The following is a 22,413-nucleotide window of genomic DNA, read 5'->3' as shown; positions in this document are numbered from 1 at the left end:
ATGGCGGCCCTCGCGCTCGTCAGCGCCAATAAGCTAGCGGTCGATGCGGCATCCTTATATAAGATATATCTATGGGCTAGAGTAGACCCAATTCCCAATTCATATTGCTCAAACCGCTGCTGGAGGACTCTTTCCAGGACCCACACTTCGTCGAATATCTTCTACCCTTACCGTCCAAATTCGTTGCCTCTTATGACGTCATTTCCCATCATGCATTTCGACTCCAGTGTTGCGCTCGACTGTGCTGAGCTCGACTACGTTCTTGCTTCCACCACATGGCGAGGCGTCTACAGTACATGCTCGGGAACTGTTATGAGCAGTCGTCTTAACGTTGTAGATAATTGTGTTATTAACCAGAAAAGTTGTAACCATGTCGCAGTTACAAGCGAGGTTTTACACGGAGAACCCACGGTAAGTTATTTAACAAGACATACGATAAAAAACACAAAGCTAGCTGGATGATACATAGCTAAGTCAATTTAACTTACCTATGACCGAGGTCAGTGTTTTTCAACCACTGTGCCGCGGCACACTAATGTGCCGTGAGATACAGTCTGGTGTGCTGTGGGAGATTATCTAATTTCACCTATTCGGGTAAAACATTTTTTTTGCAAACCAGTAATCATAGCCTGCAAATGATGTGTTGTTGTTGATTGTCGGTGCTGTCTAGAGCTTGGCAGCGTAACCGTGTAATACTCTTTCATATCAGTAGGTAGCAGCCGGTAGCTAATTGCTTTGTAGATGTCGGAAACAGTGGGAGGCAGAGTGAAGGTAAAAAGGTGTCCAATGCTTAAACCAAAAATAAACAAAAGTTGAGTGCCCCTAAGAAAAGGCATTGAAGCGTAGGGAAGGCTATGCAGAACGAAACTAAAACAACTGGCTACAAAGTAAACAAAAACAGAATGCTGGACAACAGCAAAGACAGCGTCCACAATGTACATCCGAACATGACATGACAATCAAGAATGTCCCCACAAAGAAGGATAAAAACAACTGAAATATTCTTGATTGCTAAAACAAAGTAGATGCGGGAAATATCGCTCAAAGGAAGACATGAAACTGCTACTGGAAAATACCAAAAAAAGAGAAAAAGCCAACAAATTAGGAGCGCAAGACAAGAATTAAAACACGACACACAGGAAAACATCAAAACACTCAAAACAAGTCACGGCGTGATGTGACAGGTCGTGACAGTACACCTACTTTGAGACGAGCTATAGTGATGCATGGTTGGTTATGGTTTAAAGTCATATCAAACAATTGCAACGACGACTTTTTACTGTCAACTGAGTTTTGTTTTTTAATGATTTCTGCTGGTGGTGTGCCTCCAGATTTTTTCAACGCAAAGAATGTGCCTTGGCTCAAAAAAGGTTGAAAAACACTGACCTAGGTAATTGAGAAACAATGCATTACCTTGTATTTACATTTAAATTGTGTAATTTATTTTGATATGCATACTGTCGGGAACTGTAAGGACACATTTTGTTTCAGGTACGTCATCGATGATGTTCCATTCTCCATCCTGGCCAGTTCTGAAGTTCAGGACCTCAGCATTCTCATCAACATGCTACTGGAGGCCAAAAACGGTTGGAAATGGCTTGATCGGTCATATATTTTATTTAGCATGTTTGACTAACATGTTCTGGTGCTTCTGTGGGTTTCCACTGCCTCAGCATCTCACAGCAAGGTGGAGTTTGACTTCCTGGTCAAGAGTCAGTTCCTGCGATCGCCGCTGTTCCAGCACATGGAAACAGAAGGCATATCAACGGTACGGCCGAGCCTGAGCGCGTCAGCAGTACTGTATTCATTCGGCTCTATCGTTCATGTTTGTTGTGTGTTTTGCAGGAAGAGGTTGTAGAGATCGAGTACGTGGAACGGATCACGGCGCCAGAACCTGAGGAGTGTATGATGCACGATGATTGGATCAGTGCCGTAGATGCAGATGCCGAATGGTAAGATGGCACTGTCTCAGCTAGACAACAGTGAAGTACCATTAGTACTGTTAGTGACTTTTTCTGTGCCATAATGTGGCAGGATCCTGACCGGGTGTTACGACAAAACCGCCAGTATCTGGTCTTTAGAGGGCAAGGCTATGACCAAAGTGACTGGACACACAGATGTGGTCAAAGATGTTGCCTGGGTTAAGAAAGGTGAGGACATACAATTATTGTCTTTTTTTGTTATGAATTTTCTTGAATTTGATCATGAAAAACAAGGTTATGTTGAGCAGTCACTGATATTAAAGCAGTGAAGGCCTCATTGAGCCCATAAGAACCCATACCAAAACAGTGTGCACCCTTAGTTGATCACCTTATGTTGACTTGTTTTAATTGGTAATATTTATTGTAGGTTATCATGTAATGTATGTATGATTTTGTCTGTAAATGTATGTCTGTTTTTATGGTGCCTGCTTTCGGACAACAGATTAATTTTAGCTATTGTAGCTCATTCTGGCAAATGTACTGTCATGCTTTTGCTCATATGTTGACCTCCAAAGACATGCACCTGGGGAAGGTTGATTGGCAACACTAAATTGGCCCTAGTGTGTGAATGTGAGTGTGAATGTTGTCTGTCTATCTGTGTTGGCCCTGCGATGAGGTGGCGACTTGTCCAGGGTGTATCCCGCTTTCCACCTGAATGCAGCTGAGATAGACTCCAGCACCCCCTGCGACCACGAAAGGGACAAGCGGTAGAAAATGGATGGATGGATTGATCAATATGTGTTGTCCTAATCAAATAGTTATTCAATTGAGTTCACTATTTGCCTTTAAAGGGAACTGCACTTATTTTTTTTTAATTTTGCCTATCGTTCACAATCATAAGAGACAAGAAGACAAACATTTTTTTTTGCATTCTAACAAAAATTGGCTCGTTCTAGGTAGCTAGCAATGCAGCTAATGGGAGCAATCAATTCTACCTCTAAATCCCTTTCAAAATGCATTCAAAAACCGTCATCAATACTTTATTTACAATCTGTAATCTGTATAATAACCAAACTGTAGCGACATTGTTATTGTAAAAGTGAAGACAGAGACACTTTTTTTCTATCGTAGTATACATCGGCATGCTTCGTTATTAGCCGTAAAAGCTAACTACGGCAAGAGATAAGCTAGCTTCTCCAACAATGCAAAATGCGTTTGAGTTTGTAATGTACAAAACTGCGATGGGACACCAATTTATACTGACTGAAAAACATCAACAATCAGCCCACATTTCTTAATTTGTTTGTACACAGCTAGCCAGACAATGTATGCACTGTAGTTGTAATAACACATGACGTGGTGAGTGTATCATGATCAATATAAAATGTGACTCATTCGACATTTTTGGCCGTTTATGTCGAAATAGCTTGTTTCCAAATTCCACATTTGCAGCTTTGTGTCGCTTTCGGCATCTGTCCACACCATTTCACCCTCTTCTTCGTGCTGGATTCAAGAAGCAGCAGTTTATCCTCTGTTCATTTGGGTTCAAAAAGATAATGTTGTGAATCCTCATTTGTCCAAAAATAGTCGTCTTAGTTGTTTACCATGTCTGCCATGATTAGAACACACACAAGTGTTTTTTTTATCCGGAAGTTGGACATTAATTTGTTGCTAGAAGTCGGACGTGTAAAAGGAAATCAATGCGTTGAAGAAGTCAGTCCCATTGATTAAAATGTTAAAAATACGGTAAGTATTGAACATATTACATATCGTTATGAACGTGTCTGTTACTACATTATATATAGACTTGTAGTGTGTATATAAAACGTTGATGGAAGGTTTTGAAGTTGTCTCAAGAGGGCGTGAAGGCTACAACAGTGACTTCCATTAGCCGCATCTTCCAAGTGTTTTTTATCATCTTTAAAATCTTAATGAAAGAAAAAGATGTGTGTAGCTGTAGCTTCACAATAGAGCTGGGCGATATGGCTTTTTTTTAATATCTCAATATTTTTAGGCCATATCGCGATACTCTATATATATCTCGATATTTTGCCTTAGCCTTGAATTAACACTTGATACATATAATCACACCAGTATGATGATTCTATGTGTCTACATTAAAACATTCTTGTTCATACTGCATTAATATATGCTCATTTTAAACTTTCATGCAGAGAAGGAAATCACAACTAAGTCTATTTACCAAAACTGTATTTATGAAACTGTTATTAAGCAGTGGCACAAAAGTTCATGTAATTTGTAAAACAGAAAGTGCAAGATTGTCAGAGACATTTTAAAACAAGCTATTAGTGCACTTTTGTGCATGGTGTCACTAAGATGACTTATCAAAACAACACTAAATTAAAGTGCACTTTTTGTACAGAACGCCACTACAATAGTTTAAAAACATGATGTCACACAAGGTATTTCAATGAGTGTCAAATAAAAATGAGCTACATAATAGGAAATCAAATAGTGTTCGTCCTTCGCTATGTGGTAGGTTCCTGCGGACATTATCTCCTTTTGTTGTCGACTCTTTTTTTCATACTTTGTTGATCTGGAAATGTTTGCCTCGGCATTTTGATGGTGTGGCACCGAACGGAGATGTTGACATGCGGAGTAAGCACTCTTGATTCTCTAGCAGGTGACTTTTCAAATGATGCTACATATTAGCAGTAATGCTACTTTTTGTAGAAACACTTTTGCCCCACACTTGACAAATTACGGTTGTCTGTTCGACATATTCCCACTTGAAGCCAAACCACCGCCAGAAGATGGACCCCCTGCTGTTTTTCTTGGGAATTAATTATTCCTTCATTTGTTAGCAGATTCGCACCTTCTTTCTCTCGTATTACCACTCGCACTACAGCTAACGTTACCCATGCCGCTACCTCTCTGCTCCGCAAGGGCGTATACATATGTGACGTATGACGTGACAGTATGTGACGTATGTAGAAGGAGCGCTTGCTGTCTGTGAGAAGGAGACACAAGAAGGATTGGGAAGAGCCTGTAGTGTAATGCCAGCAGCTAAAAGCAACTGCTTGAGAACGTATACTTGAATATCACGATATACGGTAGTCATTTTCTATATCGCACAGAGACAAACCCGCGCTATATCGTGTATATCGATATATCGCCCAGCCCTACTTCACAATCTTAATGATTGTGCTCGATAGGCAAAATTCCAAAAAATTGCAGTTCCCCTTTAAATGATTGACTGATGAGCTGCAGAGCCCAGACGATCAGTGCAGCTATGTCTCAGTGTTTACGTGGCTAAATATTGTACCTAGGGCTGGGCCAAAACTGATATCCCCATATTTCTAGGCTGAATGGCGATATACGGTATATACCGGTATCTTAAACAACACGTGCAAAGTGCTTAAGGTTGCTTAAGTGTTTTATGACTAGATAACCAGTGTTGAGAGTACTCAGATTATTTTTGTTGTAAGTAGTAACGTAAAGTATTGCTTATTCTTATAAAGTGATTAGTGAGCCGTTACTATGTCAAAGTAGTTTTCGTTTATTTTGTTCATTAACGTCAGGTTTATAGCCTCTCGCTTGTGCGCGGGAATAGATGGAGCTTCTACTCGCTCAATCTGGTAAAGGCCGCTGGCTGTTTAGTTTGTAACCACTTTTCAGCCACCCAGCCGCTATACTAGGTTAGTCTGCATAGGCTATGGGGAGAGGCACTTTAAAGCCGAGGAGTAGCTAAACATTTAACACACAGCGAGCAGCAGCTGTTACATCACTTAATGACTACCGCCCAATTGCCCTCACCTCTATCACAATGAAGTGCTTTGAGAGGATTGTCTTAGCACACATCAAGGACAACATCCCTGCAGACCTAGATGAACACTTTGATCCAGATGTTGATAGTACCGATACTTAGTATAGTATCAGTGCATAAACGAAACTAAAGTAATTAAATCGACATTTTTATTTTACTTGTTCTTATTATTGCTAAAAATGTTGGGTTGTTATTGTTTACAAACTCAGGGAGTATGTCACGACACAGGAAATCTTTGAGGGGAAAAACCCAAATGATTAAAATGGGAGCCAATACTAGTGTTGGCTTTTGTTTAGTTATTGCCACTTTACTTAGTAAAACAAATTGCATGCCGTAGTCAATACCACAAATGTATTATGTCCTCTTGATTTACAACATTAGCAAATTCCAAAAATGTGTAGATCGTTAGTTACTTGCTATAAAACATTTTCTGTTCTATAATCTATTGTCTAAGTATTGGATCAGGACTTAATATTGGATCTGTTCTGAGGCCAAAAATGTTCATTGGGACATCCCTACTTAGAAATAAATAGAAATAATAAATAGAGCATAAATAAATCAAAATAAATGAATAGGCCACAGTGGACATCCCAGATGACATCAACCAAGCTCCTGTCGGACCTCATCACCCCCGCTTCTTCAGATTGCTGGTCGCCACGGTCACCTAGTGGCCAAGCGGGACTTTAGTTCAGTCAGAGACTATAGATAAGATACATGCAGGTACGGGGTCTTACAATAATTAGAACAATTTGAATTGAGTGTAAACGTGACTATGTGGGTGTTAATGTACAAAACGCTTTCATAATGTTAAAAAAACGTATTTAGAAGGTCGTCAACAAGTTGGTTTTTTTACTCTTAACTGTGAAAAGAAAACTATAAACTTTGCGGAAATTCATTTATCACGGCCCAATTAACCGCGATAAGTGAGCGACGACTTTATTATCACTCTATGTAAAAGAGTTTCCAATTCTGATTTTAAAAGGTCTTCTTTTTGCAGAAGGCCTCAGTTCTCTGTTTTTGACTGCCTCGCTCGACCAAAACCTCATCCTGTGGGAGTGGAACTCGGAGAAGAACAAATTGGAGGCCAAGCATTGTTGCAGGGGACACACGGGGAGCGTGGACACGGTCGCCACAGACCCCACTGGATTGAAGGTATTTGCAATATATCCAAATGTCTTTTTTTTTTAAAAAAAAGCAATTTTGTTTAGATACACTGAAATCTTGTTGCTTTCTTTCAGTTCTGCAGTGGCTCTTGGGACAAAATGTTGAAGATCTGGTCAGCAGGTAAATTACATAATTATCAATAGAGTGCATAACTTTTTCAAGGTGGAACAATCCTAATTTGGATCTGCATTATGTAATCCATATATGGGGCCTATCTGTTTCTTGCATATGACTGATTTTTGTCATCAAGACACATAATTCAAGTAGAACAGTTGGGAAAACGTCAGGATCTTGCAGTGTTAACATAACTGAAAACAATTATTCAGTGTTTCCTACAGGACTGGAAAGTATTTGTGAGTGTAGGTTTCGAAGTAGTATGGGGTTCCCCAACCTTTTTGAACCCAAAGACCAGTCCGTGGTCCTGCAGAACTGTGGGGTCCCGGCGGAGAGTTGGTTACTAATAAGCAAAAGAAAAGACTCATTAATGTAGTGCTAAAATAAATACATTCTAACTAAATGAATAATATTTATTTCTGAAAGAAAGTAAAGATTAGAATAGAGCACTTTATCTCATCAAATATGAGAGCATGACAAAATTACAGGTGGCTAGGTGCAGTTAAAATACATTATTCCTTACTTTTTCAATGAGCTCATTTTGAATGTCCGAAGCCATGTCTGCGATACGGTGACTCATTGTCTCAGCACTTATCCACAACGGCAGGCAAAATTAACTCTTCCGCAACAGTGAAAAGTTGTTATATTGTGCCACTCGTCTGGCTACTAACTAGGTAGCTTGCTTTTTAAGCATATTTTTAGTCCCCAGTCAGTGACACCACACCTTTTTTGTATTTGCAGTCCATATTCCTTTCTGTTAATGTTAATGTTGGATGCTACATTTCAAGATTCTGCTTAAGTTTGAATGGCCTCATTTTTTCACAAGTGACGGTTATCGCCATATATGGTATAGCTTTACCCGAAGAGCTTTGCGCGAGTCCGCCATTGTAGTCCGACGCTCTAATCAGTAATTTCCTTCTTTTTCTCTTTCCTCTTGTTGTGGGGCAGACTGTCTCGTACATGCACATGCATCCTCCGCTGTTGCCATTTCTAATACAAAGTGGTGTATAGTTCAAATGTATACCTGTCAGTAGACTCGGTATGAAAGTGCTAAAATCTACAATATGGCTGGCAGGGAGAAGAAGCAGTGGAAGTGGAGTAACGTAAGTAAGATCACCCACAAAACGGTGGACCCTGAGGAGACGGTCAGAAAGCGACTTGAAGATGATCTGTAAAACATAATCTATGCAACATTTTGACGAAATATCCACCATTACATGTTAAGCAGAAGACAAGAAAGTGTTAAAAAAAAAAAAAATCATAATACTGTTTGACCCTTTTAAGAAACCTCTCAATGACTTTTGCTCAGGATGTCTAATTGATTGAGCTAGTCATGTGTGACTCAAGTCAACTGACTGACTACTTACTGCCACAAGTGGTGGAAAAGTGTATTACTGACTGCCCTCAGGTGAGAAAGTTATATTTTTTTGCTGCCCTTTAGGGGGCGCTTGGAGGCCAACTATGGTTAAGAAACTCTGGTCTGGATGAGTGATTGTCTTATTTTCTTAATTGGCTGTGATGCATATATCATTTTTAAAAATAGGCTATGTTATTAGTTTCAACAGTTAACCTTTTTGTGCTCTACGCCTTTTGATCTATTTTTGAAATGTTTTTGTTTTTTTTGTTTCAAAAGTATTTATTCTAGTTCTACGATGTACGAAAGACCCAAAATATTCAAGCCTAGGTCGTGCATTTTACACCCCTGGTTTATGTGTTCAATCAGGAAGCCGAAGTGTAATTAAAAAAAAGTGTCTCCAGGTGCTGTTTTATTAGCATTATCCCTAGTCATGACTCCTGCTAGTCTTGACTCCCGCTACTCATGTTGAAAAAAGTAGCTGAATTGGCAACAGTCAGTACGTGTCCATGCACTAAATGAATCTGTTTTCTCAAATAGTTCGGCTCTAAATAAGCATTTTACAACCCATGGAAAAACCTTTGTTTGGTTTTTGAAAAGTCGGATTAACAGGCCCCGATTATGCGATTGGTAAAACAGATCTCTCGAGTGGGTGTGTACTGCCGCAGGAGACCCTTTGTATGGCGCATGCGCCAGTCTTTATGCGCGGGCTATAACCCGGAAGCAGATCCTGTTCAATAAAAAGAAAGGCAACAATAGGAATAAGGAGCTGACTGTTTATTTGCTTCACAAATAAAAATAATGTGACATTTTGCAGTGCATCGATAGGAAAAAATAAAAGGAAACTTGAGGTCTATTTAAAAAGGTAGCGAAGGAAATGTACGATACCGGCTTCATTCGGACTCCCGACAAGTGTGACGTAGGATAATGAAGCTGGAATATTACAAGCCAAAGAAAGTGTACACAAACTTTTTTTATGCTGCTTTTGTGTACTCCAAAGTAGTTAGCAATAACTCTGTATTCCACACAACTGGCAAGCTTTTACACAACAAAGAGCAAGTTTGAAGTGAGCAACCTCCATTTAAAGCAGGCACTAACAGTATTTTCCTTTGAACTTAAACCTCCTTTCATCAACCCACAGAGCTTATTGAATAATCTTCTAGACCATGGGTGTCAAACTCTGGCCCGCGGGCCAAATTTGGCCCGCCGTGTAATTTCACTTGGCCCTTGAGGCGATATCAAATTAACACTAGAGCTGGCCCGCCGATTATATTCAGCGACGGTGCCGCGGTAACACCGCATTCACCGCTAATTCTCATACTGGCCAACCCTCCTGGGAGACTCAAATGTCAGTGTCCCTCCCAAAAATCGTCACGTCTGCTTTTCACCCAGTCCAGCGAATGCTGGCCCAGTCACAGGGATATGTGCGGCTTCAGCACGCACACACATGTGAATGCAATGCATACTTGGCCAACAGCGATACAGGTTACACTGACGGTTCCCGTATAAATAACTTTAACACTGTTAGAAATATACGCCACACTGTGAATCCACACCAAACAAGAATGACAAACACATTTTGGGAGCACATCCGCACAGTAACACAACATAAATACAACAGAACAAATACCCAGAACCCTTTGCAGCCCTAACTCTTCCGGGCTGCAATATACACCCCCGCCCCCCAACCCCGCAGCCTCAACCGACGCACGGAGGGGGGGTGTATATTGCAGCCCGGAAGAGTTGGTGCCGCAAAGGGTTCTGGGTATTTGTTCTGTTGTGTTTATGTTGTGTTAAGGTGCGGATGTTCTCCCAAAATGTGTTTGTCATTCTTGTTCGGTGTGGATTCACAGTGTGGCGCATATTTCTAACAATGTTAAAGTTGCTTATACGGCCACTTTCAGTGTAAACTGTATTGCTGTTGATGAAGTATGCGTTGCATTTACATGTGTGTGCGTACAGAAGCCGCTCATATCTTGTGACTGGGCGGGCGCGTTGTTAGAAGGGATGAAAAGCGGACGTGACGACAGCTCGTAGAGGACGTTAAAAGCAGTGCCTGTAAGACTGTGGTCCAGGTGGAATACGAGAAATAATGACTGATGAACACCTTCGTTCGATAATGAATGTTGCTTCAGCTCAAAGCCTGAGCCCCAACATTAATGAACTAGCATCCAAGAAAAAATGGCAGGTATCTGGCTTGGGCACATCAGATTAGATCAGTGTGTTGCAAACTGAGCAGTTTAAAGTCTTGAATGGTTGGTTTATTCATTGTTATTTTATTTTCTAATTTATTAGCCTGTGGAAAAAGTTAATGTTGATATTTACCTCAGAAGGCTGCAAATAGAAAAGAGGCATTACATTTTTATTTAAATTGTATTTGATATGCCATTGATAGTTTTTAATTATTATTATTATTATTATTATTTGAAACTCGATTTTGCATGTCACTATAAAGTTATACAAGCCTTGCTTGTTCAATATTCAATGCAAAACTTGTTTGGGTCCCTATTAAAAGGTTAATTTGTTCAACCTTGGCCCGTGGCTTTGTTCAGTTTTAAATTTTGGTCCATTCTGTATTTGAGTTTGACACCCCTGTTTTAGACATTCCAAATGTTTTTTTTCCATTCACCATCCAAAAATTAATTCAAAACAACTCTCTGAGTCTCTTCCACCAATCTTTGCTTCAGACCCACGTCCTCTAATACAGAAACTCTGAGACCTTTTTGGTAGTAATGTCATGTTTGTACGCAATCTACGAGCATTTCTTAATGCTGTCTGCTATTTAATATCAGCATAGCCATTAAAGATGCAATATTTGTCATCCGTGCCAGCGAACATCAAGCACAACAAGAACTGAGCTTTAGGGGTAAACATGTCTTATTTTGGTGTGATGTCATAGATCAACCGGAAAAGCAATACATTAATCCGTGCTAAAAGGAAATAAGCTCCCCCCAGTGTATGGGAGGTACACAGCGTATGACCAATAGTTACATTAGAGAGAGCGCATGGACACTGGGACTTCACATGTAGGTGTGAAAATACAGAAAACCGAACTATTTGACAAATCAGCAGAGGTGGGACCAAGTCATTGTTTTGCAAGTCACAAGTAAGTCTCAAGTCTTTGCCCTCAAGTCCGAGTCAAGTCCCGAGTCAAGACAGGCAAGCCCCGAGTCAAGTCCAAAGTCAAGACTGGAAAGTCTCAAGTCAAGTCCCAAGTCCTGCATTTTGAGTTTCGAGTCCTTTCAAGTCCTTTTAACCACAGACTAATATATTAACACAGATTGTGTATGCTTTTCAAACGCTGTATTTATTTATTAAAACAAGTGCATTTTAAATTGCAGGAAAGAAAATTGTGCTGACATTGCACTTTATAATAGCACTATTAACCAGTCATTTGAAACATTAACTAATTCCTTTACAGAATAAACACATTGAAAAATAAAGTGCAAATGTACTTATTTGTACAAAAGTGTTAACATTGAAAAAACATGACATATACGTGAACATAACAAAAAAGTTGTACTTTTTATATGTCAGGGCCCTATGCTGCATTGCATTTGCAAAAGACCAAATTAGCCAAGAGTCTGTCAGTCATTTGTGCACGATGGGGGCGTAGTATGATGCCACCATGGCTGAAAACTCGCTCCACTGGAGCACTGGAGGCAGGCACTGCCAAGACTCTCATGGCCACTCGGAACAGTGAAGGAAGAGTCTTCATGTTCAATGCCCAGAACAAAAGGGCATTCTGTCCTTCAGCTATGTCAAGGTAGTGACTTAGCTGTAGTGCTGGAGTAGTCCCAACATCCTTCTTCTGTCTCTTGTGGTAAGCAGCAAACAGCCCTTCTCCTTCTCCAAGGTCCCCTTGCTCTTCTTCATCAACAAGAGGCGCAGGTTGCTCAGTCTCTGCAGCATCTTGCAGGATCAATTCTGGTAAACATGTAAAAACAATAGCAGAAACAAGAGACCTTATTACCATTTGTGTTGGTGATGCAGTGTGCTAGACTGAAATACTTAATTATTGCTGCAGTCAGTTAGATCAGATTATGAGGAAAAAAGTTACATTAGACTCAGTTACATTTACCTTTAACCTGTTGTGTCACCTCTGCCTTGACGTCACGACTGACCAGCACATGGGGCTCCACCCACAACAGAGAAAAGGCTGGATCCAAGGCAGCTGCTTTGAGGTAGACTGGATCTGAAAAGGGAGCAGTGATCCCATCTTGTGTCCTGGTCATTTTCACATTGATGAAGATTCCAAGAAATCTTTTGTTCAGGGATATCTGGAGACTTCTGACCAGGCCGCTCAGGAAACAGACCTGAGGCTTCAGTTTCTCAAGGTGGTGGTTGAGGGACAAGATGGATGGAACAACAGCACTGGTTGTGATGACCTTCTCCCCCTGTGTCAAATCAGTTGCTTCTCCAAATGGCTTCAAGATGTCCACCAACTCTTTCAACAGATTCCACTCCCGTGCTGTGAATGACAACTCCCTGTGCCCAGCCTTTTCTAGAACAGCACAGAGCCTTACTTGATTGCACAGGAGAACAGCCTTCACTTGCCTCAGTGTTGAGTTCCATCTTGTGTTGACTGCAGCAGGGATGCCTTTCTGTTCCCCAAATTCAGCATCAAACATATCTTTGAATGTTGTGCTTGTGTGCAGCAGTGAGCTGAGTTTAGATAACTTCGAAAGAGAAGGAGATACCACTTTTGTTTCTTTCAAACCATCTCCCACCACCAGCTGAAGAGTGTGCGCAAAACACTGCAAGCGCTTTTTCTTTGCCAAAGCAACACCTACCGTTTGCTGATCTTCCACGGTTAAATCACACCAGAGCTCAGGGTCATCAAGATGATCTCCATCATCGTCATCCTCTTGTTCACTGGGGAAGCACACAGTGAATGCTTTTCGCATGTTAGCAGCATTGTCACTAATAATGTAGTCCAGTTTAGCTTTAATGTTGTATTCATCACATATTGCCTCAAATTTGTCACAGATTCGTTCAGCTGTATGTGAGCCTTTGAAGCGCTCACAAGCCAAGAGATTGGACTTGAGCTGTATCCTCTCTGCCTCTTTGTCCAACCAGTGCACAGTGACACCGAGGAATCCCCTCATCTTTCGGTCAGACCAAATGTCCACAGTCACTGAAACATGGTCAATGTGGCTCAATTGAGTTTTTAATTTTGATCGTCTTTCTTCAGCGAGGTTCTCTGTTTTTGATGTCAGTGTTCTGCGACACACTGGGCTGTACTTGCTGTCAAGTACTGTCAGAAAGTGGCGAAAACTCTTGTTTTCCACAATAGACAGGGGCAAGTTGCAATCAATAATCAAGTCAGACAGTATTGCATTGGTGATAGCTTTCTGCTGTGGATGAGTCGTACTGTAATGCCCGACACGATTGTCCAGGAACTGCGAGATTGAAGGCTGTTGTGGTTGATTTGTGATGCTTTTGTTCATCAGGTATTCTTGAAATCTGTAAGCATATTAAACAGATGTCAGAAAATCCCTTATAGCCACATATGAAAAGTACTGAAACTACTCTTTACTACTCATATTATTAATATCAATCTTAACAGTGTGTGTGTGTGGTAAACATTAGGTTACAGTTGCTGCACTAGTCATGTATTTTAAAACTTATTTCGAGTTGAAGGTATAGTTCAGGATTTGTGAAGTGGGGTTGTATGAGGGACTACACGGAAAATGGCAGGCAACCCACTCACAATAGAGAGAAGCAGACAGGCTACCAGCACACGACTTAGGCTTTACATTGCTGTGGACGGGGTCAGCAGCTATTGATTGATTGAAACTTTTATTAGTAGATTGCACAGTACAGTACATATTCCGTACAATTGACCACTAAATGGTAACACCCCAATACGTTTTTCAACTTGTTTAAGTCGGGGTCCACGTTAATCAATTCATGGTACAAATATATACTATCATCATAATACAGTCATCACACAAGTTAATCATTGGAGTATATACATTTAATTATTTACATTATGTACATTTTTTTTTGTCATAAAAAAATACAATCGTGTTCTTACGGACTGCATCCCTGCAGACTGTATTGATCTATATTGATATATAATGTAGGAACCAGAAATATTAACAGAAATAAACAACCTTTTTGTGCGAATGAGTGTGAATGATTGTGCGAATGAGTGTAAATGGGGGAGAGAGTTTTTTTGGGTTGGTGCACTACTTGTAAGTGTATCTTGTGTTTTTATATGTTGATTTAATTAAAAAAAGAAAGAAAAAAAAAATTTAATTTCTTGTGCGGCCCGGTACCAATCGATCCACGGACCAGTACCGGGCCGCGGCCCGGTGGTTGGGGACCACTGAGGTAAACAACCAACAGTATGTCAGAAAGCTAGCTAAAACGGTACACATATTCATAATATAGTATACATTTTAACTGACCTTTATTTTACTATTTTTGTCTTTTTTTAGGTGTCTAAAATACGCGGTGCTGCTGACCGCCGTATAACGTTACGTGTGATATGTTGACTAACGTAACCCTGCTTAAAAAAAAATCACTGAACAAAAAGTATGAATAAGGTAGTGAACTGCAACAGCTTCCCGTGTTTGCAATAACATTATAACGTTAGCAGTGAGTTTACAGCCTCACTGATTTAACTACACAGCAAATAAAAGTCACGTTACTTAGCCAAAACTTACCGTTCTTTGTGCAACTTCAAGTGTCGGACGAAGTTGGAAGTTGTTGCCTCTCCATCAGTAATTTTCGAACCGCATGTGTTGCATACTGCAAACCGTTTTGTGTTGACCACCTCGTAATTTTTATACCCAAACGAAATTATTTTAGGTATCATTTTTTGTTCACTGGCGTGTGGTTTGGACATGTCTTCTTCGTTGGTTGTCCTGCAATTTGATTGGATGAATGCTGTGCGATGAAAACAAAGTAGATCTAATTTGATTGGCTGTTGTACTGACAGCACACCAGCTGACACGCAACGCTGATAGACAAGTACACAATGAAAAATACGGAGCGCTCCCGAATAACTTTTTCATCTTTGGGTTTTGGGGAAAGTAGCAAGTCATGTCAAGTCATGTCAATTCAAAAGGCTCAAGTCCAAGTGAAGTCACAAGTCATTGATGTTAAAGTCTAAGTCGAGTTGCAAGTCTTTTTACATTTTGTCAAGTCGAGTCTAAAGTCATCAAATTCATGACTCGAGTCTGACTCGAGTCCAAGTCATGTGACTCGAGTCCACGCCTCTGCAAATCAGACTATTTAGTGCATGGAAACGGAGTGAGTGATTCCTCCTGCTTTGTGTTCTAATGAGACCACATAGTAAGAGCTGCGCTGAGAAAGTTAAGATACATACTGATGTTTGGTAAACAATGTTTTGGAATCAAGTAAAAAAGAATTTCAGGGTGACATGTTATTCTGCTTTCCAAAGTTCCCACAGACGAGGCAGACGTGGTCGAGGAGCCCACTGACAGGCCAAGAAAGAAACAGAAGACACAACAGCTGGGACTCACCAGGGTAACCTTTTAAAAACGCTGGACCCCTGTACAGGGGGCTGGGTGGTTGCATTTGTGTTGCTATGCTTGTATCAATATACACATGCACATGCTATACATTAATGGAGCCAGACAAACGCCAGCTAAAATCTTGGATGTTGTGATGCCTTTTTTCTAGGGTTTAAGAGGTCAAGAGCTGAGGGGGGGTATTTAACTCAATTTACCAGGGGGTTTGAGGGAGTAGAGTTTGGCCGATGCTTAAACTCATGTATTCACTTCAAAATCTAGTTTTAACCACATGACTGAATGTGTTAATTACTTCTACCAGAAGCTTTAGTGATCTTAAAATATGGAAGGCCTTCAAGGGGTCCTATTATGTAAAACCTACTTTTCTTTCCTGTTAACTGTTTTTGTGATCCACATAAATCCCAAAAACTTTAAAAAGTTACTGCACTTTTTTTTGGAATATTGCCAATTGTTCACAGTCTCATGAGGGATGAGAACGCATTTTTTTTTATTTTATTTTTTTTCTAACTTGTAATAATCAGCTCGTTTTAGGTGGTTAGCAATGCTGCTAATGGGAGCAATCCATTCTGCCGTTAAATCACTTTAAACTGCATCCAAAAACCACCAACAATACTTAATTTATGTTCCGTAACCTGTATAATAACCAAGCTGTAGCGACATTGTTATTGTATGAGCAAACAATGAGGATTTTTTTTTTTAGCTTAGTAACTTATCGGCTTGCGAAGGCATTCTACGGCATCACCTGTAAGCTATACAATTATTTGCAAATCCTTTTCAACCTATATATATATATATATATATATATAAAAAATCTCCTGACGATTGAGGGTACCCCCCTCATGAAACAGGCCTGTAGAGATGAAATAGTCTTGTGATTTTTTTTCCCCACACATACATATATATATATATATATATATATATATACTATATATATATATATGATATAGACATAATATAATATATCAGTATATATAATATACTATACATATATTATGTAAATATTACGTATATATGTTATATTTTATATCGCTCTATTTAGTCTATTTATACCTGCATTGTCCTTTCCAGCCTTACACTTTCCATCATTGGAACTGAGCTACTGTGTGGAACAATTTCCCTTGTGGGTCATTAAAGTTTGTCTAAGTCTAAGTCTATTCAACTGAATTGACTGCAAAGACAAGATACTTAACGTTCAAACTGGAAAACTTTATTTCTTGCAAATATTAGCTCATTTGGAATTTGATGCCTGTAACATGTTTCAAAAAGGCTAGCACAAGTGGGAAAAAAGACTGAGAAAGTTAAAGAATGCTCATCAAACACTTATTTGGAACATCCCACAATTGAACAGGCTAATTGGGTGCCATGATTGGGTATGAAAGCAGCTTACATGAAATGCTCAGTCATTCACAAACAAGGATGGGGCGAGGGTCACCACTTTGTGAACAAATGCGTGAGCAAATTGTCGAACAGTTTAAGAACAACATTTCTCAACAAGCTATTGCAAGGAATTTAGGGATTTCACCATCTACGCTCTGTAATATCATCAAAAGGTTCAGAGAATCTGGAGAAATCACTGCACGTAAGCGGCAAGGCCAAAAAACAACATTGAATGCCCGTGACCTTCGATCCGTCAGGCGGTACTGCATCAAAAACTGACATCAGTGTGTAAAGGATGTCACCACATGGGCTCAGGAACACTTCAGAAAACCACTGTCGGTAACTACAGTTTGTCGCTACATCTGTAAGTGCAAGTTAAAACTCTACTATGCAAAGTGAAAGCCATTTATCAACAACACCCAAAAATGCCGCAGGCTTCGCTGGGCTCGAGCTCATCTAAGATGGACTGATGCAAAGTGGAAAAGTGTTCTGTGGTCTGACGAGTCCACATTTCCAATTATTTTTAGAAACTGTGGACGTCGTATTCTCCGGACCAAAGAGGAAAATAACCATTTGGACTGTTATAGGCGCATAGTTGAAAAGACAGCATCTGTGATGGTATGGGGGTGTATTAGTGCCCAAGGCATGGGTAACTTACCGGTACACATCTGTGAAGGCACCATTAATGCTGAAAGGTACATACAGATTTTGGAGCAACAGATGTTGCCATCCAAGCAACGTCTTTTTCATGGACGCCCCTGCTTATTCCAGCAAGAAAATGCCAAGCCACATTCTGCACGCGTTACAACAGTGTGGCTTTGTAGTAAAAGAGTGCGGGTAATAGACTGGCCTGCCTGTAGTCCAGACCTGTCTCCCCTTGAAAATGTGTGGCGCATTATGAAGCCTAATATACCATAACGGAGACCCCGGACTGTTGAACAACTTAAGCTGTACGTCAAGCAAGAATGGGAAAGAATTCCACCTGGAAAGCTTCAAAAATGTGTCTCCTCAGTTCCCAAACGTTGACTGAGTGTTGTTAAAAGAAAAGGCCATGTAACACAGTGGTAAAAATGGCCCTCTGCCAACTTATTTGCAATGTGTTGCTGCCATTAAATTCTAAGTTAATGATTATTTGCAAAAACAATTGTTTCTCAGTTTAAACATTAAATACATTGTCTTTGCAGTGTATTCAATTGAATATAAATTAAAAAAGGATTTGCAAATCATTATATTCTGTTTTTATTTACGATTTACACAACGTACCAACTTCACTGGTTTTGTACAAGTATACACTTGCAGCGTGTATATAAAACGTTTATGGAAGGTTTTGAATTTGATTTGGAGGGCTTTAAGGCTACAATGGTGACTCCAATTAGCTGCATTTTGCAAGCGTTTTGGTTTAGCATCTCTCATAAGGATTGTGAATGATAGGCAAAATTCCCCAAAAAAGTGCAGTTTCTCCTTTAATTCAAACCATTATTTATAAAACATTGTTTTCTTCAAAACATGCTCCAAATGAGGCGTTTGGCATTTGAGACCACTGTGACGTATTTTTCCTTCGGTACGTCAGCCGATATCTACATATGTGGTAGAAGTTTACCCAAAGCGCTTTGCAGAGTCTGCCATTTTTATTCAAAGTTATAGTATATAAGTTTCTTATTTTTCTGCTTAAATCCTCCGTATTTCTGATATAAAGTAGCGTATAGTTCGAACTTATATTTGTCAGTAGACTTGATGTGGAAGCTCTAATAACTACAACATGGTTGACTGGGTGTATAAAATACAGGGCTGCGATTTTGAGGCATCTGCTCCAGACCTTGATGTGCACTTGTTATGCATTACTCTTCTTGTGCACAGACGCCACTGATGACGTTATCTGGGCACACCGAGGCTGTGTCCTCCGTGCTTTGGTGCGACAGCGAGGAGGTTTGCAGCGCGTCCTGGGACCACACGATCCGCTTGTGGGATGTGGAGACGGGAGAGATGAAAACCACTCTGGTGGGTGGATCATGAATAGAAATAAAGGAGCGATAAGACAACACTTAAATGAAACGGTGACAAGGGTACTATAAGTTGCTCAAATGTTTCTACAGACCGGGAGTAAGGTGTTCAACAGCATTTCCTACTCGCCGCTATGTCGACGGCTGGCGTCCGGCAGCACCGACAGACACATCAGGCTGTGGGACCCTCGCACCAAAGGTATTATCGTCTTTTAGGAATATTTCCAAGTTCTGTGTAATTTCACTCTTGTCCTGCTTCCCACCTCTCGTCCTTCCCCTCAGATGGCTCACTGTTGCTGCTGTCACTGACCTCCCACACTGGCTGGGTCACCGCGGTCAAGTGGGGGCCATTTCATGAGCACCAGCTGGTTTCGGGTTCCCTGGACCACCTGGTCAAACTGTGGGACACCAGAAGGTCTGATGAGTCAGATTTGATCTATCACATACACAGTTATGCATAGCAGACTGACCATGCATTGTTTGTAACCTGCTCGCATTTTGATCTTTGAATATGACTTTACGCTTCACTGCTCCCCAAGTACGCCTTCGTCGAGGCACCAGTGTAAGCTACACCGGCTCGCTCCTCCCCTGCGAACCCTCTTGACTATCGTTACGTGCATCTTAAAACAAAAATCTAATGTTGTACTCCAGGGATGCGGAATATAAAGGCTGCGATTGGTAGAGTTGTATTACATTGTTTCCTTTGCATTCAGCCCACCTCGAAGAAGGCCTTAATTCTCTGATTTTGGATCAATATTTGCAATAAAAATGACTAACATACTAAATACTCTATGGAGGTTGTGGCTGCTAACAGAGTTGATGCCTCAACCATGAGAAAGAGCTTTCAAAGCAGGGGTGTCAAAAGTGTGGCTAATTACTCCTATTTGGCCTGCAGCACAGAAATACACTTAAACCTTAAAAAACCATCAACAATTGAAAAAAACCGCAAATGGCCATAATTTAATGCGAAAAAGCAGAAGTGTTGATACTAATTACTGATAATATTAATGGGCATAATTTGATGTGAAAAAGCTGAACCCTAATAACACAAGGCTCTCTGTCTTTAAAAAAAAATCTCTGTTTTGTAGCTTTTTTGACAAAAATTATTTTTTTAAATCGTATAAATATTTTTTTAACATGTGATGGAAACCATTCGGACATACCGGTATAAAAAAGATCGATCCATTGTGGTGAAGAAGGAGCTGAGCCGGAAGGCAAAGCTCTCAATTTACCGGTCGATCTACGTTCCCATCCTCACCTATGGTCATGAGCTTTGGGTTATGACTGAAAGGACAAGATCACGGGTACAAGCGGCCGAAATGAGTTTCTTCCACCGGGTGGCGGGGCTCTCCCTTAGAGATAGGGTGAGAAGCTCTGTCATCCTGGGGGAGCTCAAAGTAAAGCCGCTGCTCCTCCACATCGAGAGGAGCCAGATGAGGTGGTTCGGGCATCTGGTCAGGATGCCACCCGAACGTCTCCCTAGGGAGGTGTTTAGGGCATGTCCGACCGGTAGGAGGCCACGGGGAAGACCCAGGACACGATGGGAAGACTATCTCTCCCGGCTGGCCTGGGAACGCCTCGGGATCCCCCGGGAGGAGCTGGACGAAGTGGTTGGGGAGAGGGAAGTCTGGGCTTCCCTGCTTAGGCTGCTGCCCCCGCGACCCGACCTCGGATAAGCTGAAGAAGATTGATGGATGGTATAAAAAAAAATCCAGACAGCATGGGACACCATAGTGACCATGCAGAAGCATTATAAAATTAATTTTCATTGTAAAATCTGTGAAGGAAGTTTACTGTGTAAAGTTTAATGTGTGGTGCCTTTGTCAACCTGCTCACACAGCTGTTGCAATTAGTGAAAACACGAACATCAGAACTGGTCTGTCCGCGTCACCATGTTATGCAAAGTTACAGAATGTTATACTGTAGTAATGAGAACATTGTTTCACCGTTTCCTGCTTGGCTGCTAGTTTGTTTGCTTGTTTATCTTATTTAAGAATAAGTCAATTCCAGGATGTTGTCATATTGTGTGTGGTTTTTTTTTATAGCCCGAAAGCCCCTCTCTATGACTTGGCTGCCCATGAAGATAAAGTGTTCTGTGTGGACTGGACTGAAAGCGGGGTAAGACTATTGAAAATGTGTAACCTTTACAAAAATGTATAACAACTGTTTCTTTTTTCCAGCTGATGTTAAGTGGAGGGGCCGACAACAAGTTGTACACCTACAGATACTCAGCTTGCCAGACGGATGCGGGGGCATAGTGTTAACAGAGATGTGGCACACTTGAATATTTTTTTTTACACAATTCCAGTTGGATTCTTATCATATAATTCCTCAAGCAATCATAAATGGATTTAGACTTCCAAGTGTTGTCTCTTTATTTCAACCAATGATGCAAACAATACAATATTTGATGTTTGTATGGAATTGAAACCAAAACTTAGATTTTTTGGCTGTAGCAGACAGAAATCGTAGACAATGTCTCAATTAGCGCACTTCTTTTGAGACTTTTAGTATTTTGAGTGCGTAAGTGCGTTTACTCTGCGCAAACTGAAGTCCGCTGTCAGTGCCCGGATGTGGGACTCAACGGCCAAAATGATTAAGACAAAAAGCAGTAAACCTTGAGATCAACAGCAGATGACATGGCACCCCAAACCATCACCCAACCATGCAAATTTTGCATTTCCTTTGGAAATCGAGGTCCCAGAGTCTGGAGGAAGACAGGAGAGGCACAGGATCCACGTTGCCTGAAGTCTAGTGTAAAGTTTCCACCATCAGTGATGGTTTGGGGTGCCATGTCATCTGCTGGTGTCGGTCCACTCTGTTTCCTGAGATACAGGGTCAACGCAGCCGTCTACCAGCAAGTTTTAGAGCACTTCATGCTTCCTGCTGCTGACCTGCTCTATGGAGATGGAGATTTCAAGTTCCAACAGGACTTGGCGCCTGCACACAGCGCAAAATCTACCCGTGCCTGGTTTACGGACCATGGTATTTCTGTTCTAAATTGGCCCGCCAACTCCCCTGACCTTAGCCCCATAGAAAATCTGTGGGGTATTGTGAAAAGGAAGATGCAGAATGCCAGACCCAAAAACGCAGAAGAGTTGAAGGCCACTATCAGAGCAACCTGGGCTCACCTGAGCAGTGCCAGAAACTCATCGACTCCATGCCACGCCGCATTAACGCAGTAATTGAG

The 22,413-nt window shown here is 40.9% G+C and overlaps 1 protein-coding gene across 1 annotated transcript; it reads left to right on the top strand.

Moving 5' to 3' along the window:
• The first annotated feature begins 217 nt into the window (after positions 1-217).
• wdr12 (WD repeat domain 12) lies at positions 218-21,586 on the top strand. The gene is made up of 13 exons (XM_061977925.1): positions 218-411; positions 1,492-1,586; positions 1,674-1,768; positions 1,846-1,952; positions 2,035-2,150; positions 6,707-6,861; positions 6,948-6,993; positions 15,756-15,841; positions 19,081-19,221; positions 19,317-19,422; positions 19,506-19,638; positions 21,269-21,341; positions 21,404-21,586. Exons 1-13 carry the CDS (start codon positions 371-373, stop codon positions 21,479-21,481), a joined length of 1,272 nt encoding a protein of 423 aa, XP_061833909.1. The 5' UTR covers positions 218-370; the 3' UTR covers positions 21,482-21,586.
• Positions 21,587-22,413: the final 827 nt, after the last annotated feature.

Source organism: Nerophis lumbriciformis, linkage group LG01 (assembly GCF_033978685.3).
Source record: "Nerophis lumbriciformis linkage group LG01, RoL_Nlum_v2.1, whole genome shotgun sequence".
Lineage (NCBI taxonomy): Eukaryota > Metazoa > Chordata > Actinopteri > Syngnathiformes > Syngnathidae > Nerophis > Nerophis lumbriciformis.
The sequence above is the reverse complement of the archived record's forward strand: the minus strand, read 5'-3'. Positions and strand labels throughout refer to the sequence as shown.

Excerpts from the sequence above, each read along its gene's own strand:
- wdr12 (XM_061977925.1), top strand. The coding sequence starts at position 371 with ATGTCGCAGTTACAAGCGAGGTTTTACACGGAGAACCCACG. Across the intron at positions 6,862-6,947 it reads CAGACCCCACTGGATTGAAG|TTCTGCAGTGGCTCTTGGGA; the intron begins GTATTTGCAATA and ends GCTTTCTTTCAG. Across the intron at positions 19,423-19,505 it reads GTGGGACCCTCGCACCAAAG|ATGGCTCACTGTTGCTGCTG; the intron begins GTATTATCGTCT and ends CCTTCCCCTCAG.